The sequence below is a fragment of the Barbus barbus genome (genome assembly GCF_936440315.1).
Source record: "Barbus barbus genome assembly, chromosome: 37".
In the NCBI taxonomy this organism is placed as follows: Eukaryota; Metazoa; Chordata; class Actinopteri; order Cypriniformes; family Cyprinidae; genus Barbus; species Barbus barbus.
In genome coordinates, this window is record NC_136715.1 from 1,515,584 (window position 1) to 1,537,693 (window position 22,110).

Sequence of the window (22,110 nt, forward strand, 5' to 3'; positions counted from 1 at the left end):
AATACGGGACGGGGTGGTGATGGACAGGGGGGAGGCAGCCGACTCGTCACAGTATATAATACAGCCAAACACATAGTACATACATTAACTAAAACCGTTACACAACTTTTTCATTACTATTTCATAAAATAAATGTTAAAGCAACATTTCTCATTTTTGTTTAGTTTAACTTCATGTACTAAATTAACTATAACTGAAACAATAAAATAAAATGACGCAAAATGAAACAAAATAAACACTAATAAAAACTATAGACGTTTTGTATTAATATTATTAATTTGTTTTTATTTTTCTATTTTCATTTTAATTAAGTTTTAGACATTTTTTGTGTTTTTTGTCAATTTTATTACCATTATTTTTTTTTTATTTTTTTTTTTACATATTTAGACATATGTCTATATAGTGTTAATTATTTATTTAATTTCAAATTTCACAAAATTTTGCATTGGAAACAAAATTGCAATATATATGCATTTTTCTTTTTTTTTTTTCTTTTTCGTTTTAGTTTTTGTTCAAGTTTTACTGATTTTGCTGTGTGTTTTTTCAGTTTTGGGGTTTTTAAAAATCTCTATATAGTTTTTTTTATTATTTTTTATTTTTTTATAATTTTTTTCATTTTCGTTTTAGTTTTTGTTCAAGTTTTACTGATTTTGCTGTGTGTTTTTTTTTTAGTTTTGGGGTTTTTAAAAATCTCTATATAGTTTTTTTAATTATTTTTTATTTCAGTTTTAGTTTTAGATATTTTAGTGCTTCAACTAAACAAAAATGTTAAATATTGCCTTGGCAAAGATCTGAAATAAAATAAGTTTTTTATATTTTTATAAATTTATTTTATGATTTATAATAAGTTCATGTATTCAAGTTACTTCAAGTGAAGACATTTTTTTTATTTTAATTATTATAATTTTTTATTTAGTTTTAGTAAGCGATAATAACCCTGGTTGTGATGTAAACTCACCTTCGGCGATACAATCCTTGCCATTGCCGTAATAACCAGGTTTGCAGTGACAGCAGTATCCAGCAGCGTAATCTCTGCAGTCGGCGAACACAGAGCACTTGTGCTTATTACTGGAGCACGTCTCGTAGTTATAAGAAAACACTGCCAAAACACACAAAGAAACATTTATATGGACACACAATTTGGACTTGTTCAGCTGAATATAATTTAGGGGTGTAACAGAACACATATTCATAACGAACAAATCATTCAGTTTTTTAGTACATTATTAGGAAATACAAATAAATGCCATTTTGGCGATATTTAACGTGGCGCTGTATAAACGCCTCGTTCTGTCAGCAGTGCGATCATCCCTTCATCTTTACTACTAGTTTTAATGCGAAATAACCATGAATGAACATCTCATGTAATCGTTCTATCGGTGTTTCAATTGCAGAAAGACGTCATTAAAACAGCTCGCAAACTAAATGTCATTTCATTTACCTCATCGGTGCCTACAGCTCGTTATTTACTAGAGAAATGAAGTCTAGAGAAGAGCATTTCACTAAATGTTAGACTATATAATTCATTATATTTTACTGTACCTGTTAATGTGTGTTTAAATAATTTTTATGAAACAGGTTATGGTGTGTAAATGATTGCATATCAGCAACAAATTGAAATTGTATAATTCAGAAGTTAATATAAAAACTGCATTATGTGCAATTTGCATACAATATTTTGCAGTTGTGTTGCTGTCTATGGAGGATCAGAGAGCTCTCAGATTTCATCAAAAATATCTTCATTTGTGTTCTGAAGATGAACGAAGGTCTTATGGGTTTGGAACGACATGAGGGTGAGTGATTAATGACAGAATTGACATTTTTGGGTGAACTATCCCTTTAAATCTTCTGTTTATTCAGCTAGTGTTATAGGGATGTCCTGGGTTTCTTCTGCGGGGCGTATTTGGAGTATCTCTGGCCTTCAGATGGAGATTTACTACTGATCACAGAACCGTGCTTCACTGATAAGAAACGCATGACTATCACAGCTTCTGTCTAATCATGATTGTGATTTCATTGCGATTTATCGTGCAGCCCTACCCCTAATATAATCAGTGTTTTTCTCTCACCGTCGACGTTCAGCTCATCCTCGTCGATGATCAGCACCTGTGGGTTTTGCGGTTGTTGTTGAGACGTCTTCGGTCGCGGCTGAACGTAACGATACTGAGGCTCGTCCGGCGTCGACGACTCTGCGAACGGCTCTGGACTGCTGGTTTCATTCGGAGGTTCAGAGGGCAGTCGTATCCACGGGACGGACGGCTCAGGGACCGGAGTGTCCACCATAGTCTGCTCAGTCGTGACCTCTGTGACCTCTCTGACCTCTGTTACCACTCCAGGTGTGATGGAGGTGAAAAACGGAGACGTGCCGATCTCGTAGACCCAAACGCCAGGCCGGCCCGAGTTCGTCTCCCTGAGAAGAGTGAAGAGTTGCAACACATTAATATTTAATAAGAGCAGAGGGAAAAATCAGATGTGAATCAGATAAAAACATTTTGCTAACATTTTTCAAATGCTAACTGAAATAAAAAATAAAAATAAAATATAAAAACCATTAAACTTATTTTATTTCAGCTAGTTGCCAAAGCTAGTTAATTTGGTCTAACTTGATGTACTGAAATAACTAAAACTATATATAAAAAATAAAAAAAAAATAAAAAAAATATATATATATATATAATGCAAACTCATAAAAATGCCAAAAAACAACAACAACAAAATTACTAAAATGGTAATGGAAAATTGGAAAATGCTAAATATTAAATATTTAAATTCATTATTATGTACTACTAAAGTATCACTTTAAAGTAAAAGTAACAATATCTATCTATCTATCTATCTATCTATCTATCTATCTATCTATCTATCTATCTATATATATATATATATAGTAAAAATTATCCCTATAAATGAAAATAAATAAATTTACTTTAAATTATATATATGAATATAAAATATAAAAATGATTTTATACACACATATATATATATATATATATATATAGATATATACACACACACACACACACACACACACACATAAAATAACGTTTTAACAGACTTATAGTAATTATACATATAGTTTTATAGTTTCTATAGTAATTTAGCACAAATTCCTCAAATTCATTCACTTATTTAGTATTTAATATAGAGTTACTGTTGTTTAGTTAAAAACTGGGACATTTTATTGTCCGATTAAACTCTACAGTAATTTGGCACAAATAAATCTGTTATTTAAATTAGGTAGGTATTTTATTTTAATATATTAATCATTTTCATATATGAATTTATATGAATCAAAACCACTGCATTTATGAATAACTGACTCTCATGAAAATCAAGGGAGCCCAGATGAATAATACACAATTAATAATTTCACTTTCATAACTATGTTTAAATGGCACTTACTGTGCGAGAGCGCTTATTGACTCCTCGCTGTCTTGAGTAATGCGATAGTAAGCTCCTTGAGTGGAGGCCCAGCCGAACCAACCTGCCACCTTCCCTTCACTGAAGCCGACTTCAACCAGCTGATCCTCATCATTAATGAGAGTGGAGCCAAACTGCATGCTCTCCTCTGGATACAGCAGGATGGCATACGACGCCGACTCCATGCTTGCTACAACCAGCTGGAAAGTATTTCTCTGCAACAGATTTAAAACAAGTCTGCATTTCAGGAAGGAAACTACAATATTGTCTTTTTACAGCTACTTTAAAGCTGAAATTTAATTTGCATAACTGAAGAACTTTTTTTTAACTGTCATTTTCCTGATTATTACTGTGTTAGCTAACCCTAACCGCATATTGCAATAAAAAATTGTATATTCTTGCATATTGCAAAACAATAAATTTGCATATTCATGCACATTGCAATAAAACCCAGCATATTCTTACATATTGCAATAATCTTTGCCTATTATTGCATATTTCAAGACAATAACTTTGCATATATTTGAAATTTGCATTTGAAAACTGCATATTCTTACATATTGCAAAACAATTCTGCATATTCTTGCATACTGCAATAAATAACTGTGTTCTTACATATGGCAAAAAACTTGACATATTCTTACATATTGCAATTAGAAAATGCATATTATTGCATATTGAAAGACAATAACTTTTCAAATTTTTGCATATTACAGTGGTATATTCTTGCATATTGCAAAACAATAATTTTGCATATTCTTGCATATTGCAATAAAAATGGCATATTCCTGCATATTGCAAAACAATAACTTTACATATTCTTGCAGATTGCAATAAAAACTTAAATAAAGGTGACTTGACTTGTAGATGCTGTTGTGCCAGCTTCAACTTTTGTAAGTGTAAAAACATTCAGAATTGAGGGACATACCATATTTTCATATCCATCTCCTCTTCCGTTTTCACCTTGAGGCAAGACGTTCTCCCAGGTGATGATGATGGCGTGAGTGGGTTCAATCCCATCGTCAGAAGGAAACGCTTGTCTAATGTGCTCTGCAGCTCTCTGGAGCACATCAGGGCTTTTATCCTGTCGGAAATAAACATGACCAGCCCCATCGGTGGTGTCCAGATCTCCCAGGAAGGCTGCAATCATACCAAAACTGGCCGGCATCTTCCCCAGGTACTCAGACTCATCGGTGGGTTCAGCCAGAGATATGAAGCCATTGGTGCTGACCTGCAGAGGGTGTGACATGAATTAAACGACACCGTGAGTGCTAATGTATTACACTTAAAAAATTACAATTCATATCATGTGGCTTGTTGAGGAGCAGTAAAAAGGTGACAAATTCTACAGACATGCATAACTAGAGAGCATAAGGCAATAGAAACGTTGCACACTCTTGTGCATTTTCTTGCTTATTGCAATAAAACGTATTGCATATTCTTGCATATAAAAACATTACATATTGCAATATAAAATGTTGCATGTTCTTGCATATTGCAATAAAAACATGTTGCATATTCTTGCATATAGCAATAAAACATATTGCATATTCGTACATATTGCAATAAAAACATTGCATACTGCATTAAAAACGTTGCATTTTCTTACATATTGCAATAAAAACTTTGCATATTCTTGCATTTTGCAATTTAAAACAATGTTGCATATTCTTGTACATTGCAATAAAGCAATGTTCACAGTAACCGTTTCCAGCTAAAATCAATGAAGAGATCAATAAAGCATAAAAACAGCCCTGCTTGTAAACAACTGCAAAATCCATTATGTTTTTAATAGCAAGCATACATTTAGTTTTGTTTAGTAATAATTCATACGAGTGAGAATCAATGGCTCGTGACTCTTTTAGCTGTTCTTGTCTGTTCTGAAAAACTGCACATTATTAGACGTTTTTCTGCAGGAACAGACACAACATAAAACAAACAGCGATGCTTTTCTGTGATCTTTCTTTCCTAATAGTGATGCTGCTCGTTACAGTCGGATGCCTTCACACTTCAAAAGGTGTTGTGCCATTTAAACGCGGCATGTTTGTGTGTGTAAAAGCTTTTCTTTAACGAGTTTCTGGCAACTACTTAAGTAAAACTGCAGGGGAGCCGCAAAACATGTGGAAAGAAGGTCTTCTCCAATTCCTTACTGCTTACAGTAGGTTCAAATCTAAAAGATCAAGCAATAATGGCAAACAAAATCCAGACTGGTTTCCCAGGATCTTGAACGTCCTTCACACCAAAGTGATAAAATCAAACCCCCACAATCTGTGTGTGACGTCTGCTGGTTGTTGAATCACTAAACCAACATGTATGAGTCTGGAAATACAGACATTAAAACACAAGTTTAGTCTACTTTAGCTTGAAACCATTTCAGTCAAATGCTTTTCCTTTACCAACAACCCATTCAAGCGCCAACAGTGCAAAGAAAAACCCAGATAACTGTGCTTTTATCCTAAAGAGATGCATGCATGAGTGATTGAAGCAGTTGGATGGATCTGCAAGCTATTGGCTCCAGATTGATGGAGACGCAGAGTCTCTGACAGCTGAAACAAACGTTTAAAGGATTAACACGCTTTTCTTGGGTCATTTGTAGTTTCGTCATGTGATCTGAAGACCTCTCTGTTTCTAGGGGTCAGAATAATTCACACAAGTCTCAAATTACTAAACAGATTTCCCTCATACGTCTGCTATTATTTAGAGGTATTTTAGGCAACATCTTATCAAATTAAGCACAACTATTACTAAAGCTCATAATTATGATCAGTGATTTCAACAAACCTCTAAGCCAGCGGTTCTCAAAAAGAGGGACAGATTTCTAAGTTGACTTAAAATTATTTAAAATATGCATTCAAGAAAGCTAAAAATAAAGATATTTTTGATTTTAATTCACCCACTCAACAACTGTTTTGTCTCTGAAAAACCATACAGTCTTGGACAATATGGATATATGAGGAAGATTCATAAAAAAAGTGATTTATAGACCTGGAAAAGTGATTGAAATGTTCTTAAATCTTAAAATGACATCCATTTTTATAATAATAAAACAAAGAGTATTATTAACACTATTTCAGTCTTTCTACTTCAAAATTTCACGTTTGATTCAATGTGTCAGTTTCAGCAATTATTTGTTGAATTTACTAGCAATTTCAGAGCAAAAATAGTTTCTACACCAAATTTTATTCAGTGTAGAAACTGTGAGCAAACAATATTTGTTAAAGACGAATATCCTTTATCCTTATCCAGTAAATGACTGGAAAAGTCAGGCAAATTGAAAAAAAAATGTTCAGCTCTTAAAACTTCTCAAAATTGTGAGATCAAAATGATTTAATCAGTGAATTACTGAAATCAAATTATTTAATTGATGGCTCAAGCCCAGCGGTGAATATTGCATATTGCAAGACAAAAACCTTGCACATTCTTGCATATTGCAATAATAAACTTTACATTTTATTGTATTTTGCAAGATAAAAACTTTGCATTTTATTGCATATTGCAATAATAAATTTAGCATCTTCTTGCATCTTGCAATAAAATGTTTTTTTATATATATTTTTGCATATTGCAGGACAAACGCATTGCATATCCTTTACATATTGCAAAGTTTCTGTTAGAAATCAGAACGTAAAATAATATGATTCTTTTTTTTATCCTTTTACCAAGTAAATCACAAACAACTGGAAAAATGTCATGTAAATTAGAAATACCAGGATCTTTGAAGAACATTCAGCTCTTAAAACTTACGAATTCGTGATTTTTAATTAATTAACCGAAAGTTGAGGTATTGGCTCTTCAATATTGATGTAAATAATGGAGGGTTTTGGAGTCATAAAGGATGAGATCCACTGCTAAACTTCAGCTCGTCTTACATTGCTACAGAAATTAATAATGATAACCCTTGACTTTATGGAAGATGGACTGGAGATTGATCACAGAATCAAAGAGTTTCTCTGTAGATGCGAGCGCTGACCCCACTATCAACCCCCATGAGCCCTTGCAGCTGCTCCTCACATGCATCGCCTCGGGGGAGGCCAGGAGATATCAAAGCCACCTGGAGGAGCAACACAACCTCGACCCAGACGGCAGGGGTACGGGAAACAAACAAAGAGTTAAAGAAGAAACAGATCGGCTCTGATGCATCGCTCGAATTCCTGTGAGGAAATCCCGAATCAAGACCAAACGGAAATTAAATCCTATAGAGTGGTAAAGCTCTGCATGCTACCAATGCAATTCTCTATGGCAAGAACTGAAAAAGTCAAGGCAAATTTATTTTCATTGCACAATATGCCTCGTTTCAAAGCAGCTTTATAGAAAGCCACACTGTTATGTCAATAATGCCTGGGCGATATGATGAAAAAAAAATTGTTTCTAGCACTTAGAGTTCAAAAGTTTTTAGCATAAAATCTGAACAGTTGGTGGCGCAAGAGGGACTGAGGTAGAGACTCCAAAATTGGTGTGATTAATGTTCAGACGGTCATCTATGTGTGTGCTAAGTTTCATAACTTTTAACGTAAAGGTTCTATGGGAAGCCAACGACTCTATAGCGATAAAAGAAGAAGAAGAAAAGAACACTGGGTGCCTACACACCTTTGGCGATTGACCTCTATAAAAACATGAATCCAATATCTGGTCATAAAATAGCATAATTAGAGATTTACAAGCAATGCTGGTCATTTTTCACTGTTAACACCAAATTAGGTAAAGGATTTTCAGTACAGCACAAGTTTTAAGTGAAATCAAGCTGGTTATTTAAGTTTAACATTTTCCAAATTTAATTAGAAGCCATTTAAGTGACAGTGATAAGAAACATAAATGGCTTTAATTTTAATGAGTAGTTTCTCTGATTTCAGGCAGAATTACTATAAGGTGGTGGAGTTACCTACTGTGGTTGAATTACTTGTGTCGTAGTAAAGATTCAGTTTGAAAATTATTCATATCATGGTAAAGAGTTTGACTGAAAATTTATTATTTAATGGTAAATATTTTACTTTAAAATGACTTGTCTGTGAATATTTTGATTGAAAATTAATTCATGGAAAAGATCTCAGTTGAAAATTAATTATTTAATAGAAAGGTTTTAGTTTAAAATTACTTCTGTGAATATTTTGGTTGAAAATGACTTAAACCATGGAAATTATCTTGGTCTTATTTTCCATCTTTAAGTAATTTAAACAGGTAGCTGCTAGAAAGTCAAAACACTTCCCATATCTTTTGTTCTTGACGTCCAATCTAAAACCAAGGTCTAGAGGAAAACCAGCTGAGCTGTACCTCAAAATCCTGAACTAATCCTGAACTTAAATGAGGTTCCAATGGGAATAGGAGCTCCTCCTACTTTTTCATTGTGTTCAAACCAGGTGACATGGCAACCTTTGTTGAAGACGGTCCATCAGGAATGTAAATGCTGTTATAAATGAATGGAGCACACCAGGACAGGAGGAAGTGCTTATATAAACCTCTGGGCTGGAGCCATCAAAGTCACCACAGATCTACACTGAAGCCTCTGGCAAAACGTCAACGATGCATGGAGACAAAACGAAAAGGCCATCACGGATCCATCTGGAAACATACAATGGCACTTCTGTCTACTGAGAGATGGACAAAAGAACTTCTTGACTTCTGTTTCTAAGAGCCAGTGTTTTCTGATCCGTTTGCAATCACAGGAACGTTCCCATGAGTTCTGTGGAACATCCCACATAAGGAGGGATTCATTGGCTATCAGCGGACAGGCCATATGGAAAATATCATTCCAAGAGGAAGTTATGAGATATCACTAGACAGTTAGTATATAAAAACCAACTGCTTTGGCAGATCTATATCATCATAAGTTGGAGGCTTTCCTAGACACTGAATATTAAGTCATTCTGTTCAACGCTTCCAAGCTGATTAAATAAACCTAACGGAGAAGCATCTTAAACATTTTGTATATTGATTGTCTCCTGATTGGCTTCTGCAGTCCGGTTAGATGATTAGTAAACAATGGCAAAATCAACCAACATAATGAATGTACAGTTTGGAACGGCTGGAACAACAGAAGTTCATGTTTGATTGTTAACAGATGAGAAAAGGAGACCATATGCAGGAGAAAAGGCTGCAAAACCATCTCAGTAATTGGAAATATCATGCAAAGGCTCCAACAAGATTCCAGATGGAACCATTTAATGCCGATAAACCTTTATTTTAAGAGTGTAATATGGACAAACATCAGCATAGAATCAATTGCATTTGGTTAAACACTAGAGTAATAGAAAGCTGTAGATCTCTGATCAACCTCCAGAACCTAAACATGCAAGACTACTGAGCACATTTATAAGAAAACCACCTCAGGACAGACACCTAAAGTACATATATATGTCTCTCCCCAGTGTTTTCTTTCCATGGGGGGCTTTTACGCTAGATATACAACTTTCAAGACCAAGAAAGAGAGAAAGTGGGAGGCAGACATCTTAATATGCACCGAATAACTGCTGGATTTGATCAACAGATGACTTTTGAGAGCACCTTTGCTTCTTTGGTCAGTATTTGAGCAAATATCAAAACATAATCACTAGTAAGATGCTTATAGAAATGCATGTTTCCTCTTGGATCTCTTGGGGACAATTTGTAGGATTTCACTTCATTCATCCGTTCAGATGTCGGTTTTAAACTTTATAAATAATCTGTATACACTAGTTTCTTTTATTTCTTTTATTTAATTAGCCGATTTAAACATCATCAATGGAAATATTAGGGGAAAACACGTTATAATTATGAATATTTAGCTTATTTTGAAAGTTACTTACGTAAACTTTGTCGAACTTTCCTTTGAAGAAGAAGAGCGCCTGCTCCAGCTCGAGCTCTCGAACCGAATCGGTTCCTGAATCCAGAATCTGGTCCCCAAACCGGATCCCGTAATCAAAGATCTGCTCCCGGATCAGACCCTGGACCGACACCAGCAGAGCCAGAAGCCCAACACTGCTCAGAAGAGCCATTATACCACTCTATGTGCGTCTACTGTCCGGTCAGGAGTGATGAAGAGGTGTGAGAGGAGGAGGTGGAGGAGCCTCGGAGATCATTTACATTACTGAGAGATTTCAACCCTCAAAAACTAAAGGTAGGGTGGGGGAGCTCTTAAGTACCCGCACTAAAGTAGCATAGCAACACGAAAAATAAGAACTATCGACATTTATCACATCACTATTCATTTATTTGCACAAATAGCCTGCATAAAAAAGTCTTTTGTCTACGAGTCTTTAACAAGGGAATCATCAAAGACTGTCTGTGAGTGTGTTGGATTTGCTCGAATATCTACTAAAGTGGTTTAATATCACATATAAGTGACATTTTCTGCAGTTTCAGTAACTTTATAGGTGCTTTAGAGGCAGAACAGGTATTTCTTTTGATGAATGCTTCAGAACAGAACTTTTTTGTTAAACAGTAAAAGCATCAAACTATTAAGCAGTGGGCTACAGTTATAAAAACAAAACAAAGATAAAGAATCATTCCTTAGAACATTATAGAGATGCAGTTTTCAGGAAGAACAGAACATACTGGTCTAGATCACCCCACCCCACCCCGGCACAGATGTGAGCCGCCTCTGCCTGGGGCCTCAGTGAAGAGCCCGGGGCCCTTCAGGGGTCAGTGTATTTACTCACGCTCATAATCACTTTACAACCTGAAGTTATTAAGTAACTGCTCTCAGCTACAAACCCAGATTCTTCTCAGCCTCTTCCACAGTCATGAATGGATGAGCCATGTGCATATTTCATGTGTTACAAATGTGTTTTTCTGAAAATAATTACTAGTGGACTGTTTGATATGATCCAGTTCTGCAAAGCTCGGTCATGTGTTTCTCTGCACAGGTACAATTATGATTCACAAGCACACATCTGCAGACAAATGAGAGACGGTAGAGGAATGTCCTGCACAACTAGTTTTCTGCCGAGGTAAAGCTTCAGTAACTGCTCTAAATGCTGTAACATCTGCATCTAACACAGAGGTCTTCACTGGCATCCACATGAAAGATGATAACAGAGCTTTTGTCAAGGTTTGTAGTCACAGATTTTATTCTCAGTGTTTTATTATCGCCCTCTGGTGGTGACATCACTAAACCAATTACATTATTACATACAAAAACTAAATAAATATACATTGCATTTTGTATAAAGAAAAGTGATTATATTTTACGACCACTAAGATTTTTTTTGCATTGATTATTTTTTATCATTATGTTTAAGACAGTTACAAGTCAATCTCATTTTATTACGTAGTGTAATAAAACAATTATAACTGAAATTCTTTTATATTTTTAAACTGCTTTTATGCTGATTTTAGGTCAATTTTAGGACTATTACGTTTTTTATTGATTTTTTTATCATTATTTTTTTTGACAATAATAAGTCAGTCTCATCTCGTTATGTAATTTACCAAAAACACTGAAATTAATTGAAATTATATAGTATATATAGACCATGGTAATATTTTTGTACAGCCTTAATAAATAAATTTATTTATGCATTGATCATTTATTATCATTATTTTAATGAGTTATGAGTCATTCTCATCTTCTTACATAATGTAACATAAATACTGATATTAATTGTATAGTATTAATAGATTAGTAACAGGTAGGTGTAGATCAGGTAGTATTATTTTCACAATGCAAAGCATCTTAATGGTCCCAAAATATTTTGATGTATTATTGTACATTTTCATGATTTAATTTTTTTATGTTTATTTTAACATTATTTGAATTGAACATTTTCATGATTTAATTAGTTTTTGTGTTTTATTTTTATTTTAAAATATTTTTAATATTTAATATATATATTTTTGATTAATTATTAGCTTTTAGATTTTTGGTATTTTATTCATTTTAATTTACTTTTAAAAGTTAAATTTCAATAGTTCAATTTGATTTAATTGTTTTTTAAATTATTTCTAAAAAATGTATTTAATGTAATTTTAAAAGTTAAATTGAATTTAATTTTAAAATGTTTTATTTTGATTGTTTTTTTTAAATAATTCATATGAATGTTTTTTATTTGACTTTTTATTAATTATTAGCTATTATTTTTAGTGTTTTCATTTTTTTATTTAATTTAATTTCAAATGTTTTATTTTGATAGTTTTTTTTTAAATAATTCCTATGAAAATGTTTTGAATTTGACTTTTTATTAATTATTAGCTATTATTTTTAATGTTTTAATTTTTTTTTTTATTAAAACAATTTATTTTACATTTATATATTTCACATTTGTATGATGTTATATCTGGAGTCATTCTGTGTGTGTGTGTTTTTATATATGTGACCCTGCAGCACAAAAGCAGTCATGAGTAACACAGGTATATTTGTAGCAATAGACAACAATACATTGTATGGGTCAAAATTATACATTTCTCTTTTATGCTAAAAATCATTAGGATATTAAGATCATGTTCTATGAAGATATTTTGTAAATTTTCTACCATAAATATATCAAAACTTCATTATTGATTAGTAATATGCATTGCTAAGAACTTCATTTGAACAACTTTAAAGGAGATTTTCTCAATATTTAGATTTTTTTGCTCCCTCAGATTCCAGATTTTCTAATAGTTGTATCTCAGCCAAATATTGTTCTATCATAACAAACCATACATCAATGGAAAGATTATTTATTCAGCTTTCAGATGATATATGCATCTCAATTAAAAAAAAATTGACCCTTATGACTGGTTTTGTGATCCAGGGTCACATATGTATAATAAACTATCAATTGCATTCTATTCCTGAAGAGAGATAAACCCAAACCCCTCCCAACCCCCCCCCTCTCTCTCCTCACACCCCAGAGCCAATCAGCTTCTCCGGATCCTGATCACATGCTCCATCCTCTCTGCACGCTCTCTCCTCACGACTGCAGACGGTGAAGCTCCGAGGCTGGATGGGAAGGTAATGACAGACGCAGACATGCAGGGATCGTCCGGAGCGAACACCTCTCTGTCTCCTCCGACGCTCAGCCCCAGCATCCCTCCCTTCGTCAAGCTGGGCCTGACGCTGGCCTACACCGTCTTCTACTCGCTGCTCTTCTCCTTCATCTACGCTCAGCTGTGGCTGGTGCTGCGCTACAGACACAAGCGCTTCAGCTACCAGACGGCGTTCCTGTTCCTGTGCCTGCTGTGGGCGGCTCTGCGAGCGCTGCTCTTCTCCTTCTACTTCAGAGACTGCGTGACGGCCAACGCGCTCGGACCCTTCGCCTTCTGGCTGCTCTACTGCTTCCCCGTCTGCCTGCAGTTCTTCACGCTCAGCCTCATGAACCTCTACTGTGCTCAGGTGAGCCGCGGCTGCATGGGAATCAGAAAGGAAAAGTTCATAAAAATAAACTAAAATTAAAATGTCAAATTTAAATATATTTTTAAATAACTACAATACTGAAAATAAAATTATAAAAATGAAAAAAATTGGAAAAAAAATTAAAATAATAAAAACAAAATTATAAAAATGTAAAAAAAAAATTAAGAAATAAAATACTGATAATTAAATTATAAAAAAATTAATAATTTTTAAAATAATTAAAATTCAGAAAATGAAATTATAAAAATGTAAAAAAAATTACAAATAAAATAAAAATACTGAAAAGGAAATTATAAAAATTTAAAAAAATAATAATAATAATTTTTAAAATAAATAAAATACTGAAAATGATATTATAAAAATGAGAAAAAATTAAAAACTTTTAAAACATAAAATACTGAAATAAAATGTTAAAAATATAAATAATTAAAATAAATAAAATACCAAAAATGAAATTATAAAAAAAATATATATTTTTTTAAAGTAAATAAAATGCTGAAAATTAAAATGTAAAATGTGGATATTTTGATCAGCTACTAATATGATTCCTTTATAACTTGAGTAGAATTCTAATAAATATCTAATAAGAAAAATCCGGAGTTGAAATATAGTTCATACTTCAGCATATTTCTTGTAGGATTTCTTTTTTCTAGGAATAGTTTAGTGAACATGAATGCTGGTGCAGACGGAGAGTGATGCTCGTTCTGCTCGTTCTGCTCGTGTTCGCACACGTGTGAGTGACCTACATTGAGCCTGGATCTGCGTCATGATCGAGTACAGTGATGACGGCCCGCAGACGTCTAATATCAGCTTCAGCTGACGCAACACAGTCAATCCAGTCCCACAGCAGTGTCTCTGTTCATTCATTAAACAGGAGAGACGTCTGCGCTCATAAAGCCAACATTTACAGTCTTTCATTAGTGCTGCTTGGCAAATCAATTATAATGATGATGATAAATCATGCTTCTTGACAAGTTTTCTTCAAAGCCGAGTCAAAGTACTCTCTCACCTCCTTAAATTTAAGTTATTAAAATTATATTTTATCTTCTTAATAAAATTCAATCGAATAAGTGAATCATAAAAATTAAAAAAATTAATTTAAGATGAAAATTTCTTACTAATAAATAAACAACAAAAATAATGCATAAAATTAATATGTTAAAATGTTAATTTTAAAAACATATAAAACCCCTAAAAATGTACTCTAAATAAAAACTAAATGAAAAAACGTCAACTAAATAAAAAGCTTTATTATGTAAAGAAAATATTTTGAATGCGATTAATCGTTTGGCAGCACTAAAAAAATATATACAAATATTAATAATAAAAAGAGTGTCAGGCTGAGGGTTTAGAGTGTTTAATTAGTCAATAATCACGTTTCTTTTGACAGGTTTTCTTCAAGGCCAAGTCGAAGTACTCTCCTCACCTCCTCAAATATAAGTGAGTGATGTCTATATATGAGTATATGAGATATATAATTATGAGTGAGTGCTGAAGCTGATGTTTGAGCTTCTCTCTGTGCATCGGTGGCGCTGATGTTCTCCTGTGTCTGCAGGTTTCCTCTCTACCTGCTGTTCTTCGGCGTGAGTTTGCTGTTTCTGCTGGTCAATCTGAGCTGCGCTCTGCTGGTCAAGATGAGCCACGCACAGGTCAAGACCGTCGTTCTGGTGCGAGTCGCCATCAACGACTCGCTCTTCGTCCTCTGCGCCGTCTCGCTGGCCGTCTGCCTCTACAAGATCGCCAAGATGTCGCTCGCCAGCATCTACCTGGAGTCCAAGGTGAGAAACACACTTCAGACACATCAAAGAGAAATCATTTACACTAAAGTAGGGTTCCCCTAACTGCACTGATGAAAATATGATAAATAATTCAATCATAAAAATGTAAACTAAAACAATCATTTTTATAGAAAAAAATCTAAATCAAGCACTAAAAATTAATTAAATCATAAAAATGTAAAATAAAAAATTATTATATTTAATAATATTAGTAATGCAGTAATAATTGTATTATAATTAATCATTTTAATAATATTAAAAACTAATTAAAATCTATTAAATCATATTGATAATACAAATTAATTAATACAATCGATACAAATTAAATCATAAAAATGTATTAGTATTAAATAATAATAATACTAATATAGTAATAATTTTGTTATAATAATTTTAATGAAAACAAAGAAAAAAACTCTAACTTAAAATTAAATTATAAAAACGTAAAATTAAAATAAAGGGAAAAAAACTCACTAAAAAATAAATCATAAAATTGTGAAAGTGAAACAAACAATATTGTATTCAGTAATAATAATAATAATAAAATGACTATAATAGTAATACATTTATGTTTATTAATTTTAATAAAAACAAAAACATTTTACATTTACTAAAACTAAATCATAAAAATATAAAATTTAAATAATTTCAAACAAACATTTCATAAAAATGTATTGTCATGAAACTGTAAAATTAAAAAATAATTTTATAATAAAAACAATCAAGATAAAACAATTACTAAAAATGTAGTTCTTTAAAAAATCCTAAATAATAAAATGTAAAATTAATATTAATATAAATGTAAGATTTTTAAACATATATTGAAATCAAAATTTAAATAAAACACTTACTAATATATTATTATTACTAATATATATATATATATTTTGTTTTACTAGTTTACTTGCATTTCAGGTGGCCATTAATTGTCATCAGAGAACTGCGAACATGCAAATGTGCTGTTAAATGAATGAAATATTAACTTAAAATCTCAGGGGGACTTAAAGAAAAGGATATATATAATAAACTGTGGTTGATTGGCAGTAAGTCTGTGTATTGTTGTATTTCAGGGCACGTCGGTGTGTCAGGTGACTCTGATCGGGCTGATGGTGATCCTGCTGTACGCGTCGCGGGCCTGTTATAATCTGCTGGTTCTGGCTCTGACCAACATCGAGAGCATCAACTCGTTCGATTACGACTGGTATAACGTGTCGGATCAGGTGGGCTCACACCTCCTCTCCTCTCATCTCACGACTCACTCGCTCTGAATCAGGAATAAAGCCGGTGTTTCTCCGGTTCTGCAGGCGGATCTGCGCTCCAGTCTGGGCGACGCCGGTTACGTCGTGTTCGGTGTCATTCTGTTCGTCTGGGAGCTGCTGCCCACGTCTCTGGTGGTTTTCTTCTTCCGCGTGCGAAAACCAGCCCAGGACCGGGTGAGCCGGACCAGATCTGATGAGTGTTTACTAGGGATGTAACGATATCAAAATCTCACCATCACGATAATATCGCGATATGAAGTCCGCGATATGATATTTATTGCGATATTTTTTTAAAATAGACTAAAATTTTGTACATTTTACAGTTAAATTATTCTATCTAATGCACTTTAAGAGTTCAGAATGAAGAGCTCCAACCCATGTTCTTAACTAAGAAAACTTACGTCAGAAAAAGTCAGTGAATTGACTTGTAGCTGAACTTTAAATGGGACTCAACACTATTTTTATTTGTGATATACTGTCTCAGTCTAAATGACATTCACACTGCTGTTTTATTAGAATATAATAACAATGACAGTAATAGCCACACACTGTAAAATAAATGAAAATGAATATTTGATAGGTATATTATTATTGCTTTACACTACAGTAGGATAATTACAATACCTCTTTGCTAATTTGTACACTTGAAAGAGATATTTTGAGTTTGGACTGCATTTAAACCGCTAGCTGTCAGTAATTCATGCTGCACTTTAAGCTTTTATTTTGAAGGAAACTCCAGCTTCAGTGAAAACAGGCACAAAAACACGTCTCGCTACAAATCTAGTGAAACGCTGTAATCATCTGCAGCTGAAATAAAGCAGAACTGGTGGCTGTTGTTCCCAAACGTGTGCTAAACTCACAGAACGTGAAATAAACTGCATTCATTCAGTGTGAACGGAGCCGCTCTGAGACGCGGAAACGCTTTAAAACACGCAGCAAAAACAGACTTGATGAAGGAACAAGCCATATTGTGCTTTCGGTCTGAGTTCGTTTGACAGATACAGTACTGTGCCAAAGCAAAATGACCCAAAACACAACTTTAAAGACCTTTTAAGTTAGAATAAGAAGTTTAAATATATTTTTTAAACTACACGACCTATCGATTCATATCGTCATGTGACCGCGATAATATCGAGACAGTTTTGCTATGGCGATATCACGGTTTTGATAATATCATTACATCCCTAGTGTTTGCAGCGTGAAGAAGATCCTGGTCTGACTGTAAGTGTGTTTCTGTTTTCTAGAGCGGTTCCTCCATTCCCAGCCACGTCTTCTCAAACCGGCCGTATTTCTTCGACAATCCCAGACGCTACGACAGCGACGACGATTTAGCCTGGGCTTCCCATCCGGTGACCACCTCCACCAGGTAAAACCACCTAGAACTACAAACATTACAAATCATACCTGAAATAAAGCGGAAATATATCAGATGAAAAGCTTAAATTAAAAAAATATTGCCTTGCAAACGAAATTAAATTAAATTGCTAAAACTAAAATCAAAATGAACTAAATATAATAATAGTAGTAATAATTTAATAATAATTTCTTTATTAAAAAAAATATGAAAATAAATGAAATAAAATAATAAAGGTGTAAAATTTTAATAATTAAAAAAATTCCAAATGCAACACTAAAAATGTAATTAAATCATAAATTATATTATAAAGTAAATTGAATAATAAAAAAAATATATATATTAATAATTAAAATAAAAAAATTCAACATTCATATAATAAATAATAAAATGTACAATTAAATCAGTAAATCATTTTAAAATTTAAATTTAAATAAAACACTTATTGTATAATTTGCATTTCATGTTGCCATTACTCAACATCAGAGAACCATTAACATGCAAAATGTGCTGTTAAATTACTGAAATATTAACTTAAAATCAAAATATTTTATATAATAATAATAACATACACCTATTAAAAATCATTTTCAGCAGTTGAAATTAAGTTGAAGTAAAATAAAACATAAATATAAGATAAAAGATATAAGATTTACCGAAAAATGAAAATTAGCCTGTGTTTTACTCGCCCTCAAAGCATTCTAGATGTATATGACTTTCTTCTTTCAGATGAATCCAGTCGTTGTTATATTAAAAATTATCCTTGGCTTGTCAGAATGGTTGAATCCAGCTGAAATAAATAATTATAAATAACTCCAAAATGTCAATTCAAATAAGTAAATAATTGTAAAATGATCAAATAAACACTTTTAAAAAATGAAATACTTAATCAGTTTCCCTGCATGTTATTTAACTGACATCAGAAAGCCATATATTTCATACTTTTTTATTACCCTAAAATCATATGGGTTCTTTTTCAGAATATTCAGTAAATTTGTAAATAAATATAAAAACGTATTTGAAAGCAGCTTGAGAAGGTTGAGGAGCACTGGACTGACAGGTTAAATTGATATGAGCTGATTTGGTCTGATTTTTCTGTGTTCAGTCTGTCGACAGACGGCTTTGACTGGAGCAGCCGCAGCAGCAGCTTCCTGGTCCATCTGGGAGGAGACGAGCCACGGTCGTCATTGGCAACAGCCGGACTGAACCGCTAAAGATGTACAGTTCTGGAAATGAGAAACGCACTGCACTTTAAACGCCCACACACACACACACACGAGTAACACGTCACACATGACGCACTGTAAGTGTGAGTCGCCATGGAAACTGACTCTAGGTTCTGAGCGAGGCTGTGTTCAGAATGCTGCACTAACACACTGCATACTACTTCAAAAATACCAGTTGCAACAATATAAAGTAGTGCAGTATACTTACGTCACTACACTGCATGCTTAATTCAGCAAGTGAGAATCACCTCAGAAATGGATATTCAGTATAAAATGTTGATAATCTGATCAAATAGGGAGTGAGAAAAGATACATATTGAGTGTATTGCATTGTGGGATTTTAATTTTTATCTCCATTTTCATGTATTTTATATATTTTATTTAATTAGTATTTTCATTTATTTTATTTGTATATGTTTTAGTATTTTTATTTGCATTTATTAGACTTATTTTAGTTCTTAATTGAACTATTTATTTATTTTATTATATTTGCATTTATTTTAGTTCTTACTTGCATTTTATTTTATTTTTAAATATTTTTATTGTATTTTATAATTTTCATAATTTAGATTTTATTTTATTTTTAATTTGCTCTTCCATTGCACACTGCACAATAGAACAAATGCATTCGTGCAAATCATGCTTAATTCAGCAAGTGGCATCCAGTTCATCACCTCAGAAATGGATATTCAGCATTTTCAATCTAATTTTGTATAAAATGTTGACAATCCGATCAAACAGGGAGTGAGAAAAGATACATATTGAGTGCATTGTATTGTGGGATTATTTTATTTCCATTTTCATGTATTTTAATTAATTAGGAGTCGTTTACAAGGCAGAGAGCTGAAGCCAAGATCATTTGTGATTCATAGATTTCACATCTGAAAGTGCGTACGTTTATTCTATGAATCACATGTATGCATATTTGAGAGATGATCTTAAGATCAAATTTAGGATGGTTTCTGCGCAACATTTTATAAATGAGGCCCATGCATACAATACACTGCAGAAATAATGCGATTACGTTAGTATACATTCTGATCACAGACTCGTGCTGTAAGTGTTTATATTCACACGATCACATTTACATTGTGATTCCAACACAGTAGTTACAGTCAGGATTATGAAATAATGTGCAAGGCATGAATTTATGTTTCTTTGAGTATTTATCTTTAGCTGTTGAAAACAGTATAATTGGTCAACTAAGGTTGAAGCACACTTAAAAATGACACCGATGTCTTTAAATATATTTAAGATAAACGTCATTTCACTGATCATGTGATTCTCATTTGTTCATTTGTAATGAGGATGATGTTCGTCACCTTCTACAAAAATAAATTATTTGCTGTTAAAATAAGACTAATATGCTTCTTACTAACGAGGACAAGAGCCGAATAACAAAAATCAGAAAAAAAAAACTAAACTGCAAAATAAGTGTTAAAAAAAGGCAAAATAAAAATATTTACCAAAAAAGTTTGACTGATATATATATATATATATATATATATACAATATATATATATATATATATATATATATATATATTTACATTATTATTTACAGCACTCATTAAGATAATATATGATATTCTCTTTAATTCTGATTCTGGCAAAATATCAGTGCTGGTACTACTAGATCTTAGTGCTGCGTTTGACACTGTCGATCATAACATACTTCTAGAGAGACTGGAAAACTGGGTCGGGCTTTTTGGGATGGTACTCAAATGTTTCAGATCATACTTCGAAGGGAGAGGTTATTATGTGAGTATAGGAGAGCATAAGTCTAAGTGGACGTCCATGACATGCGGAGTCCCACAAGGCTCAATTCTTGCACCGCTCTTGTTTAGCCTGTATATGCTCCCACTAAGTCAGATAATGAGGAAGAACCAAATTGCCTATCACAGCTATGCTGATGATACCCAGATTTACCTAGCCTTATCTCCAAATGACTACAGCCCCATTGACTCCCTCTGCCAATGCATTGATGAAATTAACAGTTGGATGTGCCAGAACTTTCTTCAGTTAAACAAGGAGAAAACTGAAGTCATTGCATTTGGAAACAAAGATGAAGTTCTCAAGGTGAATGCATACCTTGACTCGAGGGGTCAAACAACTAAAAATCAAGTCAGAAATCTTGGGGTGATTCTGGAGACAGACCTTAGTTTCAGTAGTCATGTCAAAGCAGTAACTAAATCAGCATACTATCATCTCAAAAACATTGCAAGAATTAGATGTTTTGTTTCCAGTCAAGACTTGGAGAAACTTGTTCATGCCTTTATCACCAGCAGGGTGGATTACTGTAATGGTCTCCTCACCGGCCTTCCCAAGAAGACCATTAGACAGCTGCAGCTCATCCAGAACACTGCTGCCAGGATTCTGACTAGAACCAGAAAATCTGAGCATATCACACCAGTCCTCAGGTCCTTACACTGGCTTCCGGTTACATTTAGGATTGACTTTAAAGTACTTTTAGGACCTAAATATATTGCTGATATGCTCACTGAATATAAACCAAACAGACCACTCAGATCATTAGGATCGAGTCAGTTAGAAATACCAAGGGTTCACACAAAACAAGGGGAGTCTGCTTTTAGCTATTATGTTGGAACCAGCTTCCAGAAGAGATCAGATGTGCTAAAACATTAGCCACATTTAAATCCAGACTCAGAACTCATCTGTTTAGCTGTGCATTTGTTGAATGAGCACTGTGCTACGTCTCAACTGATTACACTGTATTTTATGTATAATTATTTTCAATTCTTA

General features: G+C 33.2%; 2 protein-coding genes across 2 annotated transcripts in view; one reads left to right on the forward strand and one right to left on the reverse strand.

Annotated features, from left to right (window-relative positions):
* The window catches only part of LOC306856874 (nidogen-1-like), a gene marked incomplete at its 5' end in the record, with an annotated part of 37,377 nt that extends 26,987 nt beyond the window's left edge, over positions 1-10,390 (reverse strand). Inside the window, 5 exons of the mRNA XM_079396401.1 lie at positions 959-1,099; positions 2,070-2,410; positions 3,405-3,637; positions 4,351-4,653; positions 10,202-10,390. Coding sequence (XP_079252527.1) covers positions 959-1,099; positions 2,070-2,410; positions 3,405-3,637; positions 4,351-4,653; positions 10,202-10,390 — 1,207 coding nt within the window. The remainder of the gene's footprint in view (positions 1-958; positions 1,100-2,069; positions 2,411-3,404; positions 3,638-4,350; positions 4,654-10,201) is intronic.
* Positions 10,391-13,332: 2,942 nt separating this feature from the next.
* Positions 13,333-19,336, forward strand: LOC306856597 (G protein-coupled receptor 137Ba-like; the record flags this gene model as incomplete). The annotated part of the gene is made up of 7 exons (XM_079395959.1): positions 13,333-13,710; positions 15,122-15,171; positions 15,287-15,509; positions 16,580-16,729; positions 16,814-16,942; positions 18,013-18,134; positions 19,228-19,336. The coding sequence occupies 7 exons, from the start codon at positions 13,333-13,335 to the stop codon at positions 19,334-19,336; spliced, it is 1,161 nt and encodes a 386-aa protein (XP_079252085.1).
* Positions 19,337-22,110: the final 2,774 nt, after the last annotated feature.